The 11,271-nt window shown below is 31.4% G+C and overlaps 1 protein-coding gene across 1 annotated transcript; it reads left to right on the forward strand.

Moving 5' to 3' along the window:
- The first annotated feature begins 4,229 nt into the window (after positions 1 to 4,229).
- LOC125855897 (agamous-like MADS-box protein AGL62) lies at positions 4,230 to 4,787 on the forward strand. Its single transcript, XM_049535550.1, has one exon. The coding sequence runs from the start codon at positions 4,230 to 4,232 to the stop codon at positions 4,785 to 4,787; it is 558 nt and encodes a 185-aa protein (XP_049391507.1).
- Positions 4,788 to 11,271: the final 6,484 nt, after the last annotated feature.

An 11,271-nucleotide genomic window follows, 5' to 3' on the forward strand; every position in this document is an offset into this window, starting at 1 on the left:
ATTTTTGGATCCAACTCCTTTCCATTTCCTCAAATTTTTACTTAGATTGAAGAGTCATGACATAAGAAAAACTTAACGGCTAATATTTAATTAATTAAATCAAGATTCCTAAACATGAAATAGATGATTAATATTTTATAGGGAAAAGGCATAAATTTCCCCTTGAACTTGTTCCGAAAAGTCAGTTACACGTTTAAACTATCATAGTGGCCTATTACACATCTATACTATTCAAAAGTGAATTTTCTTACCCCCTAAAACCAACATGTCAATAAAATAAAATAAAATAAAAAAAATAGGAGCGTCAGTTTGAAATTAAAGTAAAAAAAATAAAATTAGAATCCTCTTTTCCACCCCCACTCCCCCACATCTCTTCTTCTTCAAACTCCACCCATTTTCCTCTTCTTCTTTATTATTTATTTTCATCACACTTCTTTATTTTTTATCACAATTTTAAAGCACAATTTTTTTTGATTCGCAATTATGTTAATTCCATAGATTGTTCAGTGAATAATTGTATTTTATCTAGAAAAATTTTGATTTTTGTTTCTATCTTTTTAATTTTTTTTTTCTACTTTTCCAATACAAATCAATAGAATATTTGAATTGTGAGTTGTTTAACATTTACTAATTGAAAAGGCAAATATATCACTACATGACGTTTGTGATCTTTAGTGAATGTCGTATTGTTGATATATATATTTTACACAATTTATAAAATTGCATACATATTAAAAGAAAATAATTCATAAGTACCCCTGAACTATGACCAAGATCTCAACGATACACATTTACTCATGTTTATAACATTTTTTTGGGTATTAAAATAGAGTTAAGATATAAAATAAATATGCTTATCATGAATAGTCAATTTGAAATAAATTTATTATCATACTAGTGATATGATAATAAATATTCTTATTATATTTTAATATGATGTAGGAGCACAACTAAAATCCAACTTTGAATATATATATATATATATATATATATATATATATATATATATATATATGAATTAAGTTCTTTATAAATAATATTTGAATTCAAACTTAAATAAAATTTGATTGGTAAATTATGTTTTACTTTCTTAGCCTCTCTTACATATACTTCTACAATGATTTCTAATGTTAAGATTACTTTTTTAAAAAAGTTACTGATCACTAACTTTATTAGTGAATTTTATCAATTTTAATTTCATGTTGTACAAAATTTATTCATTATAAAATGTAAGCAGATATAACTAACTGATATCCTTATTAATATCTTATGCACCGCACCATAAGAATATTAGATAAAGCGACAAGCTATTAAAAACTTGCATATTAATGTAAGGATACTAATTTATGAATAATACAATAACTATTAAGTTAAGGCAAAACTAGGAAACAAATTATAAATTATAATGTAAAAAAAGTTGAAGGGCTTTTAGATGAGAAAATATATTTTCAATTATAACAAGAAAAGACTTAAAATTTATATATCATATAACTAAAATCTCAATAAATAATGACACATTAAAATATAGAATTTAAGTAACAAATTTAAGCTTAGTATTCTATATTTTGAAATAAAAAAAACACTCAACTGCTTATGACATGTAACATAAAAAAATCATTCAAATTAGATTAGCGAAAAGTAATAAAAATACAGTAAAAAAAAGAAGGGGGAAGAGGGGTGGGGAAAATATTTTCAATAATTTTGAGAATACAATAAAACAGTTAAATAATATACCTATTATTGTCCATAAAACTTTAAATTAGAGAGATGAGAACACTAAAATAAAAATTAAAAGATCACGAGTAAACACAATAAATATATATGTTTTATATTAATTAGAAAATTATTTAATGATTAAATTAAGCTAAATGAAAAGCTAATAAAAATCAATACTAACAATTTTATGATTTTAAATAGTGAACAATATAATAGTAATAATAACATATGATACATAAAATTAATTCGTTGTGTCTATTCACATAGAATTAGTTATGGGGTGGGGGTGGGGTGGGGTGGGGTGGGTAGGGGGATGGGGATGGGGAGGGATTACATTTCATTAATGAGGAACAATATGATAGTTGAACTTTTGTATGATTTAATATACTCAAACTAGATATCACAATAAAAAAATTTAATTTTTTTTTAATATTATATACGCATTACACGGGTACATATACTAGTAACATATATATAGAACAATAATGGAGACAAGACCATGCATAAAATTTTTAAAAAATACATTCTCTCGTACTCATTTTAATATTATGTCAAACACATACTTCCTCGATTTTATTGCTTGTCTTGAGGTAGAGTTGAATTTTATAGTTGCTTATATCGAATCTAACCTGTTTATATTTTACCTCCCCCCCCCCCCNAATCCACTTATTTGTGAATACTATTAGTGTGCTTACTTATCTTTTTGAACCCCCTCGATGAAAATCATGCCTCTGCCTTGAAGTTCGCAATATTTGCAATACTTTGGCATGTAATCGTATAAGAATTTTATCAATGTTGAGATGATTTCCTCAAATTATGTCTTCTTAACTCCAACATTGATCCGTTTGAGAAATTCTTTCAGTAAGTCGACTTCGACCTTTACCCTGACAAAACTAGGTCAAGATTTGCTTATTGTAGCCATGACACATGTAACGGTTTTCCCACTGCTTTGGCCATCGTAAACAAGGATCTTTTAACGAAAAATTAGGTGAAAGGGATGAAAAAAAGATCCACGCTAGGGCAATTTCCGCCTATGGGTTGAACTAGGGTTCCCACTTTAGAGGTCACATCTGATATTATATCGGTCTTTAGCCTTCAAAAAATATGTTGGTTTTGACATGAAATGTACGTAATCTTTCATATTAGTAAGATGAATTAGTATGTGTCTATCAATCTAGAATTCTTCCTTACATTCAGACTTGAATCTCACACCGTAAAGGATCAATTTACAAATCTTTTCAACGTTTGACCAACCGTAAGAAAAATTTTCAGTTATGGCATATGGTAATTCTTCTTTAATGATCATGATCTGAACCTCTTCTTCCTCCCATAATATAGTTGGGTCTCCATGGATGTAAGTAATATCTTTGATAGGGATAGGCATTTTGATTTTGTCTTCTACTTTATTAAAAGTTGTTGCATAGTTCAATGGTGGTTTTGGTGGTGGTTCACCAACATGGAGCGTAGGTCATCTATCGTTGTGTTCACAATGACGCCTACCAGCGAGTTAATCTGATGAAAATTTAGGGTTTTGGTATGAATTCCTTTGGTAGCTCATCACTAATGGAATACTAGATTATGGTAACACATAGGTTGGGCAGAGACACGCAGAAGAAAGTTTAATTAGGACAAAGTTTATATCTGTTGTAGAAACATAAAAAAACTGAAAAAGATTAATGAGTCATTTGGAAGGGAATGATAGGAGAAATAGACCATGTATTTGTATGGTATTATTTAGTACTATGTTTGGTAGGAATTTAAGGCTTATGTATAACTAATTTATGGATTAGTTATACACCTTACATGGTATAAGATGTATAACTAATACCTTACATTTGGTGATATTAGGAATACATAGAATCTAATCCCACGGTATAAATCTATGTAAAGCAAAAAAAAATATCCCTCAAATTCTTTTAACGATTTTGTTTATTTTTTGTATTTTATGTTTTATATTTGTACTAGTAAATTTATTCAAATAAATTAGCTTACAAATTCTATTATTTAGAGAGAGTTGTTTGTTGTTAAATAAATCCAATACAAATCAATATAATATTTGAAATGTAAGTTGTTTAACATTTACTAATTAAAAAGGCAAATATATCACTACATGGAGTTTGTGATATATTTATAAATTCAAACACCCGCATATGCTTGATATTAAAACATTAAGGGTTTTATTAATCATTTGATATTTTTTTAAAAATAATTGTTCTCAAATAAATGGCGGTCAAGTGCAATCCAATAATATTATTCTAATTAGGAAAAATATTTATCGTGTAATTATGATAATAAGATCTATATCTACCGAGACAAATAATGAAGGGCAAGTGAATCTAGTGTTTTTCATTTTCAATACTTTTCTTCAATGCAAAAAAAAAAAAAAACAAAAAAGAACATAAATTTCTAGGCTCCCCAAGTTATTTTAAAATACAATTTCCTATATAAAGTTGTTGGTGTTAAGACCAAAAATCACAATTTTACTTTCGCAATTTCTTAGTGATCGTTTAGACATGACAACAAGGATCAGCAAGGGTCGTCAAAGGGTTGACATGGTGAAAATGAAGAATGCGAGGAACTTACAAGTTATGTTTTCTAAGCGTCGTGCTGGTCTATTCAAAAAGGCTAGTGAACTTTATACGCTATGTGGTGCTGAAATTGTCATTGTGGTATTTTCCCCGGGCGATAAAGGAGTTTTCTCCTTTGGTCACCCTAGCATGAACACGTTGGTGGAGAGGTTCCTTGGGAGGAACCTCCCTCTACCAAATAACGATGTCCACAATCAACAAATCGTGGCTCATAGAGAAGCTGATATTCGTGAGCTCAATACCAAGCTCATGAACCTCAAGGGGGTTCTCCAGATGGACAAAAATCGCAGAGAATCCCTTCGAGAAATTAGGAAGAGAGCTAATGGTCTATGGTGGGAATCTCCTATGGAAGAACTTAACTTATTCCAACTTCAACACTTGAAGAAGGCATTGGAAACTCTAAAGCAAAAGGTTGAAAAAGAGACACAAATGGTGAATAAAAGGGTTAGTGGATCAACTTCTTCCATAGTTCCCAATTACTAGTGCGCGTGTTATGGAATTGTCGAAAGTAAAATAAAAACTTAAGTATTATATTAAGTATCTAGGTTCATTTGTCATTTGAGGTGTTCATCATGAAATGTTCATGAGTTATGATTCGGTCGAAGTCAGTACTGAGTGTTGTGTTCATCAGTTATGATTTAGTCGAAGTAAGTAATTTTAATTATATATATTATGTTCTTAATCCATTGTCATATTGATTTTATACTTCGAATTGCATAACATATAATCTCTTCTTTATCAGCATATATCAAGATATTAAAAACTATTGGGAAGCAAAGGTTTTTCTTCAATGCCATGATTTTCTACCTCAAGAGGATTAGATATATATATATAGTAGCGATCCAATATCCAAATGTCTTATCTCTGACATTTTTCTGATGTATAACTACTAGGATCATCAACCCTGTCCATTTCTCTTTGAAGAATTATGGTCTATAGATTTCTCAATTCTTGCAGAAACATATCTCAAATGTACAAGCTGAGGTATTAAACAAGAGAAATCATATTCAATTAAAAATACGTCTAATACCTTAAGCAACTTTAACTGTAAAACATCTTTTTTGGAATATCTGCTTGCATTGAAATAAAGGTGCGGATTATACCATTGCTATGTCGCTTACAATAATCATGTTTCTCTTCAAGTGTAGAAAGAAGGATCACTTGCCGTTGATCATAAATGGATTTACTTAGGCATAGTTGGCGAAGAAGATCATGAATTTTCAAGTTCTTATCCTTCCATTAGTCCTTCATGTACAAGCCAAAATTAGACTTCTATCCGTTAACTCTTCTAGATACTCCTATGCCACCACTTCTAACCTTTTATTGTTTGTAATCAACTTGGAAACATTAATCTAATTATCTTCAAGAAACCTCCAAGGAAAGAATTGATTGAAATGTTCGGATATAGTACCAAAGAATCAGTTAAGATATTCCTCAACATTTTTCCAATTATCATGTGTTGGGTCCATTTGACCAAGAAGTCTAGCAACGACAACAATCGAATGAGGTAATCCCTGACATTGTAGTACNACTCTTCTAGATACTCCTATGCCACCACTTCTAACCTTTTATTGTTTGTAATCAAGTTGGAAACATTAATCTAATTATCTTCAAGAAAACCTCCAAGGAAAGAATTGATTGAAATGTTCGGATATAGTACCAAAGAATCAGTTAAGATATTCCTCAACATTTTTCCAATTATCATGTGTTGGGTCCATTTGACCAAGAAGTCTAGCAACGACAACAATCGAATGAGGTAATCCCTGACATTGTAGTACAATATGCTTCCCTAGTTCTACAAGTAGAGGAGGAAACAAATATTTTTTTGAATGATTTTTTGGTGAAGTTCAAGTTGTCATCAAGACGTATAAAAGTATTTCTATGAGGTGGAAAATCAGGACAGCTGACATAATCAGCAACATACAAGAGCTGAGTAGTTAGTAAAATTCGAGTTCTATTGTCATCATTTAGAAATATTCTTTAGATTTGGTCCCATGCCTCAATACTCCATAAATCATCTTTGACAATTATAAATATCCCACCCTTCAAACCTCTTTACACAATCTTCATTAGTTGATCATCGGTCATTTCTTGATTGCTTCCTGTAATTGTAGAGACAATTTCAAGGAGCATTTGTCTCTCATTGTATTCTTCGAAGATAGTAACCCATGCATGTTTATCAAATTGAGAACAAATATAATCATCATAAACTTTTTTGGTAAGAGTTGTCTTACCTATATTGCACATACAAAAAATTGCTATGACAGCTAAATAGTCTATTTGGGCAGTGAGGTGTTCAAGTATGGCATTGAAGTCATCCTCCATCCCAACAATAGTATTTTTTTACTAAATTGTATTTTTTTTTTCTGGTGAGGACTTGTTATGCAGATTTTCTTCCATGCTTGTTAAACTCAATCTATGGCACTTCTTTCCCGAGAGAATCAACATCTTTTTCCACTTTTAGCAATTTTTCCTTGAAGTATTTACAAGCCCCTTGTCATGACCCAAAACTTTGTCATACCACTTGGGCATGAAATTAAAGAATAAGTGAGCTAGCCTTAGTGGGAAGAGTCTACAGTCTTGGAGAGGTTTGAAGAAGACTGTAGAATATTATAGAAGATTACTTGGAAGGCCTAGACTTGTTAGAGAATTCTAGAAAAGTGGCCTATTTGTAAATATGTAGGGGCTTGTATAGAAATTTGTTTTTGCACTTTAGCCCTTAGGTGTGAACTATAAATAGGAGGGCATTAATTTGTAACTCAATCAAGAAAAAGCAAGAAATATTACATGATCGTAACGTGAGATTGAGCTTACAATATCGTGAAAATATCGTAAGTTGTTGAATGCCTCACAGAGAGTTTAGTTGAAGTCTAAGTCCGTGACATCCTTCTCTATATCAGCTAAAACAATGCTTCTTAGGCTTGAATCAACTTTATCTTCTGTTTTGTATATTACATCTCTGATCCTCTTTTATATAACCTTAAGAGTTTCAATATCTTTGGCTTTCTTTGTCGTATCGTCAAGGAAAACTTGCACAGCAAAAAGATTTTGATAGAGAGATTGAACATGTTGTGTACAACTTCAACAAACCAAAGACCGGTTAGGTTGAAGAGTTGTTCCAATGTATACATAAGTGAAGAAAGAGAAGGATATTTCTATTTTTGTGTTGGAATAACTAAAAGATAGAATTTGCAGATTTAATCTGTCTTATTTTGTCCAAATCGCTTACTTTTTCATCTCTAAATTTTTATAATTGGCGAACAAAGACATAGGATACTTACCCTTTATCATTTGTTCAGTTAAAAGAGATGATGCATGAGAACACAACCAATTACAAAACAAGAAAATCTAATTGTTTCACTCAATTAATACAATACTATAGATATGAGATGCACATGTACAACCCAAGTTCTTTTCTATTTTATATAATTGTGAGACAAGGTGTAGTGCACTCATTGAGTTCACCAGCAAGCCCCTGCAGTTTAAAATAATCTTGAATCTGAATTTTGAAAAGTTCGTGTAGAAAATATATGATACATTTTCATTATAATTTACAACCTTAAATAAATATATGTGGTGAAGTTAAAAGAAAGACACTAAGGATTAGTTTTGTTCGTTGACAAAATTATTTAGTACTATATCAAAAAAGTATATTTTGATTTTTACATTCCATACCCTCCAAGTGAATGACAACTGTTGTAAAGAAAATGAAGTAAAGGAGAAAATGGATTGAAAAATGGAGCAAAAGAGAAGAAAAAGCTATTGTGGTCTTCTTTATTTCTGATGCAACTTGATGCAACTTGAAACTAAGAGACCTGCCTATTAAATAGGCTTACAACGGAACTGAAATACTAAAATTTAGGTACCCACTAATTACTAATTAGCTATTAGTCTGGCACAAAGGAAACTAAGACTTGGTCAAGTATCATTGAATCACTTCTCAACACCCCCCAGACTCAAACATGCAAACTCCAAGTTGACCTCTGAAGAACTCGTGCTTTATTTAGGGAAGTGACTTCGTGAAGATGTCTGCTATTTGCTCGTTTGTAACACAAGACTTCAAAATAATTTCACTAGTAGAGACAAGACCTCAAATATAGTGATAATAAAAAAGTTCAGATGCACCAGTTGGTTTCTTAATAAAATCTGCAACAAGTCTCCTTAACCAAATTGCACGACAAGCTATAAAGGTTGCTACAATATATTCAGCCTATGAAGTTGATAAGGCAACCACTTCCTGCTTTTATGAACTCCATGAAACTGCTATCCAAGATTAAAGGAGAGACCATGTGTTCTCTTTCTATCATAAATGATGCATGCATAATCACTATCAGTAAAGCCAGTTAATGTGAAATTTGTTATCTTAGAATACCAAATTTCATGCTCTGTTGTCCCAGCTAGATATCTCAGTACTCTATTTTTAGCTCCAAGGTGAAGCTTGCTTGGATTGTGCATAAATCTCGATATGACTCTAACAGAGAAAACAATGTATGGTCTTGTATGGGACAAGTAATTCAAACCACCAACCAGACTTCTAAAATAAGTCACATTTTCCATTTCAAAACCATCATCAAGACAAACTTCTCATTAATATTCATCGGCATAGCAGCAACTTTACAATTTACCATAGTAAATTTTTTCTAAAAAATTGTTGCATATTTTTTTTGTTAAAGAAATATGCCTTAAATTTCCTGTTTCACCTCAAGACCAAGAAAATAATGCTACATACCAAAATCAGACATCTCAAATTTTTTATCATCCAGTTCTTAAATTCAGTGACGATAGACTCACTCGAACCCATATATATCATATTGTCAACGTAAATACATACCACCAAAAAAATATCATTTTTACCTTCTTGTTTTACATAAAGAGTAGGCACATTGTTACTTATTTCAAAACCATTCTCATGGAAATATGAATCAATCTTAAAGTACCATGTCTGTGACGCTTGCTTTAAGACATAGAGTGCCTTTATAAAACTTGTAGACCTTATCTTCTTTGCCATTAACTACAATACTTCAGGCTGTGAGACATAGACCTCCTCTCTCAAATCACCATTTTAAAAGGCAAATTTATCATCGAATTGGTATAGTAGTCAATTAAAATTAGCAGCCAATGCTAAAAAAGTTCTCACAGTTTTAAATAGGGCAATAGGAGAAAACGTTTCTTCAAAGTTAGTACCTTGTTGTTGGGAATAACCCTTTGCAATGAGCCTTGCCTTGTGTTTTGGATGCTGCCATCAACATATACTTTTAAACAGCCATTTGAGCCCAATAACTTTCTTTTCTTCAGGCAAATTTACCAAGACCCATGTCTGATTCTTTTGAATAGACAACGACTCCTCTTCCATAGCTTTGCACCATTTGTCCTCTCTCTTCAGCATCTTCTAAGTAAATATGATTTGAAAGAAGTAAAGCAAAAGTACAGGATGTATTGTCAACATATGTTGGATTTTGTTTTTTTATCCCTTGTTGATCTTCTTAATGCAGTTGTCTTAGCTGATGGTTCTTTCAATGTTGAAGATGTTGTTGGTGCAATTGATGAGACACTCGATAGACTTGTCAAAACAGGATATGTTCCATACTCTTGATGAACAATATTTTCAGAAGGTAGAAATTTAATATTTGAACTTTCATTTCTTGAATTAAAGTTCCAAGTTGATCCTCATTGAACAGAACATTTTTATTTACCATTTTCTCACTCACTTGATTATATAACTTATAGGCTTCGGATTGTGTTATAAATCCAAAAAAGATATATTTTTCACATGTGAGAAAATCCTTTAGCAATTCCATTGATGCTAATCTTGAAGCAATCTAGATCATAAAACATTCCTTTACATAAATCAGGGACAACTTTTCATGAAAACATCTTTCATAGATTCAAGCTTCTTTATAAATTCATGTCTTTTAGGATTGATAATCAAGAATAATGTCTGGGTTCATGTGAAATAAATAGTAAAATATGTAATTGATTTAAAATTCATAATAAGATTAAAATCATACAATTGAATCAGCACAATTTGAACCTATGAATAATTGAATAAAAACCTAATCAATTTTGGTGAAATTGAACTTGGAGAATTGAGAAGTTCTTGGGGCTCAATGGATGAATGAAACCCATTAATGAAGCCCTACATTCCTTGAGGATCAAAGCCCAAAATAAATGGAGGAATTGGAGACTTGAAGCTTGAAACACTAGGTGTTTCTCATTGATCTTAAGAGAATTTGGAGAGGGTAAGTGTGGATAGGATTGGGGATTTGAGTGAATGTGAGAGTTGAGGTAATTATAGGGGTACAATGGTAGTTATAGGACTTAAATTTAGGTCAAAACAACATAGAATAGGTAATAAATTCAAAGGAAAATAGCCAAAAACCCTTAAGAAATAACTGTCGGAGAACCGTACAGTTTGGACTAACGGACCATAGAAATTACTATGGACCATACTGGTAAACCATAGGTCGAGTTACTAGGGCCTAAAATTGGACAGCTTTCTATGACACCCTTCTACGGACCGTCTAAATTCCTACGGTATATATACCTCATCCATATACATCAACTTTAACCTCAAAATCTTTCTAAGTCTGGAACCTTTCTACGGAACCCATTTACGATCAGTTGAACATCCTACGACCCATCTTGTCCATTCCTATGTCAAACTTCAGAAACTTGAATTTCTCAAATATCAACCTCATTCCTATGAGTTCCATCTACGATCCATAGAAACTTCTACGAACTGTAGACTGGTCTCATAGGATTCAACCAGTAGCCAGAAATAAGAAAATTTTCCTTTCCTTTTGACTTTCCAATTTTTGAGGTGTTACACCATCGACAATGCTTGTCGGTTATATGACTTACAATATTCTTTTTTCAAACAAATCATTATTTTCGGTGGAACCAAAGGTATTCGAAAGTACATATTATGTTCGAGAAGTACGTCCTTCTGTTTCTAAGATGGACCCTA

This window comes from Solanum stenotomum, chromosome 2 (genome assembly GCF_019186545.1).
Source record: "Solanum stenotomum isolate F172 chromosome 2, ASM1918654v1, whole genome shotgun sequence".
NCBI lineage: Eukaryota > Viridiplantae > Streptophyta > Magnoliopsida > Solanales > Solanaceae > Solanum > Solanum stenotomum.